Consider the following 5000-nt stretch of genomic DNA (forward strand, 5'->3'; position numbering starts at 1 on the left):
CACATTTAGCAACTTTTTAACACTCTTGTAACACCTTATAACACCTTTATAACACCTAAACAACACCTTATAACACCTTTATAACAACAATTTCTAACACTATATCACCGTAACTCCCTTATACCTCCTTTATAACACCTAAACACCTTATAACTCCTTTATAACACCTAAACAACACCTTATAACTCCTTTATAACACCTAAACAACACCTTATAACACCCTTAACCCATTTCTAACAGATTTCTAACACCTTCATAACCCGCTTATCCAGAGCGGCTTCCATTAATGCTTTCATTAGGTCGGTAGGACGGATAACCACACACCAGTACTACATGGTCAGAGATGGGATTATAATACCTCGTTACAGCTACAACAGTTATAGCATTATAATACCTCGTTACAGCTACAACAGTTATAGCATTATAATGCCTCGTTACAGCTACAACATTATAATACCTCGTTACTGCTACAACAGTTATAACATTATAATACCTCGTTACAGCTACAACAGTTATAGCATTATAATGCCTCGTTACTGCTACAACAGTTATAGCATTATAATACCTCGTTACAGCTACAACAGTTATAGCATTATAATACCTCGTTACTGCTACAACAGTTATAGCATTATAATACCTCGTTACAGCTACAACAGTTATAGCATTATAATACCTCGTTACAGCTACAACAGTTATAGCATTATAATACCTCGTTACTGCTACAACAGTTATAGCATTATAATACCTCGTTACAGCTAAAACAGTTATAGCATTATAATACCTCGTTACAGCTAAAACAGTTATAGCATTATAATACCTCGTTACTGCTACAACAGTTATAGCATTATAATACCTCGTTACTGCTACAACAGTTATAGCATTATAATACCTCGTTACAGCTACAACAGTTATAGCATTATAATACCTCGTTACTGCTACAACAGTTATAGCATTATAATACCTCGTTACAGCTACAGCAGTTATAGCATTATAATGCCTCGTTACTGCTACAACATTATAATACCTCGTTACTGCTACAACAGTTATAGCATTATAATGCCTCGTTACTGCTACAACAGTTATAGCATTATAATACCTCGTTACTGCTACAACATTATAATACCTCGTTACAGCTACAACAGTTATAGCATTATAATACCTCGTTACAGCTAAAACAGTTATAGCATTATAATACCTCGTTACAGCTACAACAGTTATAGCATTATAATACCTCGTTACAGCTACAGCAGTTATAGCATTATAATACCTCGTTACTGCTACAACAGTTATAGCATTATAATGCCTCGTTACTGCTACAACATTATAATACCTCGTTACTGGTTCAACATTATAATACCTCGTTACTGCTACAATATTATAATACCTCGTTACTGCTACAACAGTTATAGCATTATAATACCTCGTTACTGCTACAACATTATAATACCTCGTTACTGCTACAACATTATAATACCTCGTTACTGCTAAAACATTATAATACCTCGTTACAGCTACAACATTATAATACATCGTTACTGCTACAACATTATAATACCTCGTTACTGCTACAACATTATAATACCTCGTTACTGCTACAACATTATAATACCTCGTTACTGCTACAACATTATAATACCTCGTTACAGCTACTACATTATAATACCTCGTTACTGCTACAACATTATAATACCTCGTTACTGCTACAACATTATAATACCTCGTTACTGCTAAAACATTATAATACCTCGTTACAGCTACAACATTATAATACCTCGTTACTGCTACAACGTTATAATACCTCGTTACTGCTACAACATTATAATACCTCGTTACTGCTACAACATTATAATACCTCGTTACAGCTACAACATTATAATACCTCGTTACTGCTACAACATTATAATACCTCGTTACTGCTACAACATTATAATACCTCGTTACTGCTACAACATTATAATACCTCGTTGCTGCTACAACATTATAATACCTCGTTACTGCTACAACATTATAATACCTCGTTACTGCTACAACATTATAATACCTCGTTACTGCTACTACATTATAATACCTCGTTACTGCTACAACAGTTATAGCATTATAATACCTCGTTACTGCTACTACAGTTATAGCATTATAATACCTCGTTACTGCTACTACATTATAATACCTCGTTACTGCTACAACAGTTATAGCATTATAATACCTCATTACTGCTACAACAGTTATAGCATTATAATACCTCGTTACTGCTACAACATTATAATACCTCATTACTGCTACAACAGTTATAGCATTATAATACCTCGTTACAGCTACAGCAGTTATAGCATTATAATACCTCGTTACTGCTACAACAGTTATAACATTATAATACCTCGTTACTGCTACAACAGTTATAACATTATAATACCTCGTTACTGCTACAACATTATAATACCTCGTTACTGCTACAACATTATAATACCTCGTTACTGCTACAACATTATAATACCTCGTTACTGCTACAACATTATAATACCTCGTTACTGCTACAACAGTTATAATACCTCGTTACAGCTACAACAGTTATAACATGTGGTCTTAGTTCTTCTGTCATGTTGAAGTCTGTCTCTGTGTCTTCTTCTGTTTCCAAGGCAAAGTGGAGAACGCCGTCAAAGGTAACAGATTATTAGAAGTAGTAGCACCTCTCCAGTGGTGTGTATTATAACTGACCTCCAGTCAGTGGTGTGTCAGTTTAGTGACAGTGGTGTAGTGGTGTCAGTCATATAACTGACCTCCAGTCAGTGGTGTGTCATACCCTCACCTCACGTGACCTCCTCTCCTCTCTCCCATCTTCTCCACAATCCTCTCCTCTCCTCTCCTCTCCTCTCCTCTCCTCTCCTCTCCTCTCCTCTCCTCTCCTCTCCTCTCCTCTCGTCTCCTCCATAGCTCTGCGTGAGTCTAGGGAGGCGTTGGAGAGTGTCAGTTCTTCGTTGGATGTTCTTCATGAGGGAACGTCTCGTCTGGCGCTCCGTCTGACGTATGAACGGACCTCCCTGTCCAACACCCTGTCTGATCCGGCCTGCACTAATGGAGCTGTGTCACGCACCTGCAGTGACATCCGCCTTACACTCCCTCAGCTGGGAATCAACAGCAACTTCTCTGGGGTAAGGTACACACCTGCTACAACATCCCCATTACACACTAAACATGCTAAATACTAAACATACTAAATACTAAACATGCTAAATACTAAACATGCTAAATACTAAACATGCTAAATACTAAACATACTAAATACTAAACATACTAAATACTAAACATGCTAAATACTAAACATGCTAAATACTAAACATGCTAAATACTAAACATGCTAAATGCTAAACATGCTAAATTCTAAACATGCTAAATACTAAACATGCTAAATACTAAACATGCTAAATACTAAACATGCTAAATACTAAACATGCTAAACACTAAACATACTAAATACTAAACATGCTAAATACTAAACATGCTAAATGCTAAACATGCTAAATTCTAAACATGCTAAATACTAAACATGCTAAATACTAAACATACTAAATACTAAACATGCTAAATTCTAAACATACTAAATACTAAACATGCTAAATACTAAACATGCTAAATTCTAAACATACTAAATACTAAACATGCTAAATACTAAACATGCTAAACACTAAACATGCTAAATACTAAACATGCTAAATACTAAACATGCTAAATACTAAACATACTAAATACTAAACATGCTAAACACTAAACATGCTAAATACTAAACATACTAAATACTAAACATGCTAAACACTAAACATGCTAAATACTAAACATACTAAATACTAAACATGCTAAATACTAAACATGCTAAATACTAAACATGCTAAATACTAAACATGCTAAATACTAAACATGCTAAATACTAAACATGCTAAATACTAAACATGCTAAACACTAAACATACTAAATACTAAACATGCTAAATACTAAACATGCTAAATGCTAAACATGCTAAATTCTAAACATACTAAATACTAAACATGCTAAATACTAAACATGCTAAATACTAAACATGCTAAATACTAAACATGCTAAATACTAAACATGCTAAATGCTAAACATGCTAAATTCTAAACATGCTAAATACTAAACATGCTAAATACTAAACATGCTAAATACTAAACATGCTAAATACTAAACATGCTAAACACTAAACATACTAAATACTAAACATGCTAAATACTAAACATGCTAAATGCTAAACATGCTAAATTCTAAACATGCTAAATACTAAACATGCTAAATACTAAACATACTAAATACTAAACATGCTAAATTCTAAACATACTAAATACTAAACATGCTAAATACTAAACATGCTAAATTCTAAACATACTAAATACTAAACATGCTAAATACTAAACATGCTAAACACTAAACATGCTAAATACTAAACATGCTAAATACTAAACATGCTAAATACTAAACATACTAAATACTAAACATGCTAAACACTAAACATGCTAAATACTAAACATACTAAATACTAAACATGCTAAACACTAAACATGCTAAATACTAAACATACTAAATACTAAACATGCTAAATACTAAACATGCTAAATACTAAACATACTAAATACTAAACATGCTAAACACTAAACATGCTAAATACTAAACATACTAAATACTAAACATGCTAAACACTAAACATGCTAAATACTAAACATGCTAAATACTAAACATGCTAAACACTAAACATGCTAAACACTAAACATGCTAAATACTAAACATGCTAAATACTAAACATGCTAAACACTAAACATGCTAAATACTAAACATGCTAAATACTAAACATGCTAAACACTAAACATGCTAAATACTAAACATGCTAAATACTAAACATGCTAAATACTAAACATGCTAAATACTAAACATGCTAAATACTAAACATGCTAAACACTAAACATGCTAAATGCTAAACATGATAAATGCTAAACATG

The 5000-nt window shown here is 32.8% G+C and overlaps 1 protein-coding gene across 1 annotated transcript in view; it reads left to right on the forward strand.

Moving 5' to 3' along the window:
- The window catches only part of LOC129842031 (prominin-1-A-like), a 102610-nt gene that overhangs the window by 65531 nt on the left and 32079 nt on the right, over nucleotides 1-5000 (forward strand). Inside the window, exons 8-9 of the mRNA XM_055910406.1 lie at nucleotides 2634-2657; nucleotides 2929-3146. Of these exons, the coding sequence (XP_055766381.1) occupies nucleotides 2634-2657; nucleotides 2929-3146 (242 nt within the window). The remainder of the gene's footprint in view (nucleotides 1-2633; nucleotides 2658-2928; nucleotides 3147-5000) is intronic.

This window comes from Salvelinus fontinalis, unplaced genomic scaffold (genome assembly GCF_029448725.1).
Source record: "Salvelinus fontinalis isolate EN_2023a unplaced genomic scaffold, ASM2944872v1 scaffold_0008, whole genome shotgun sequence".
NCBI lineage: Eukaryota > Metazoa > Chordata > Actinopteri > Salmoniformes > Salmonidae > Salvelinus > Salvelinus fontinalis.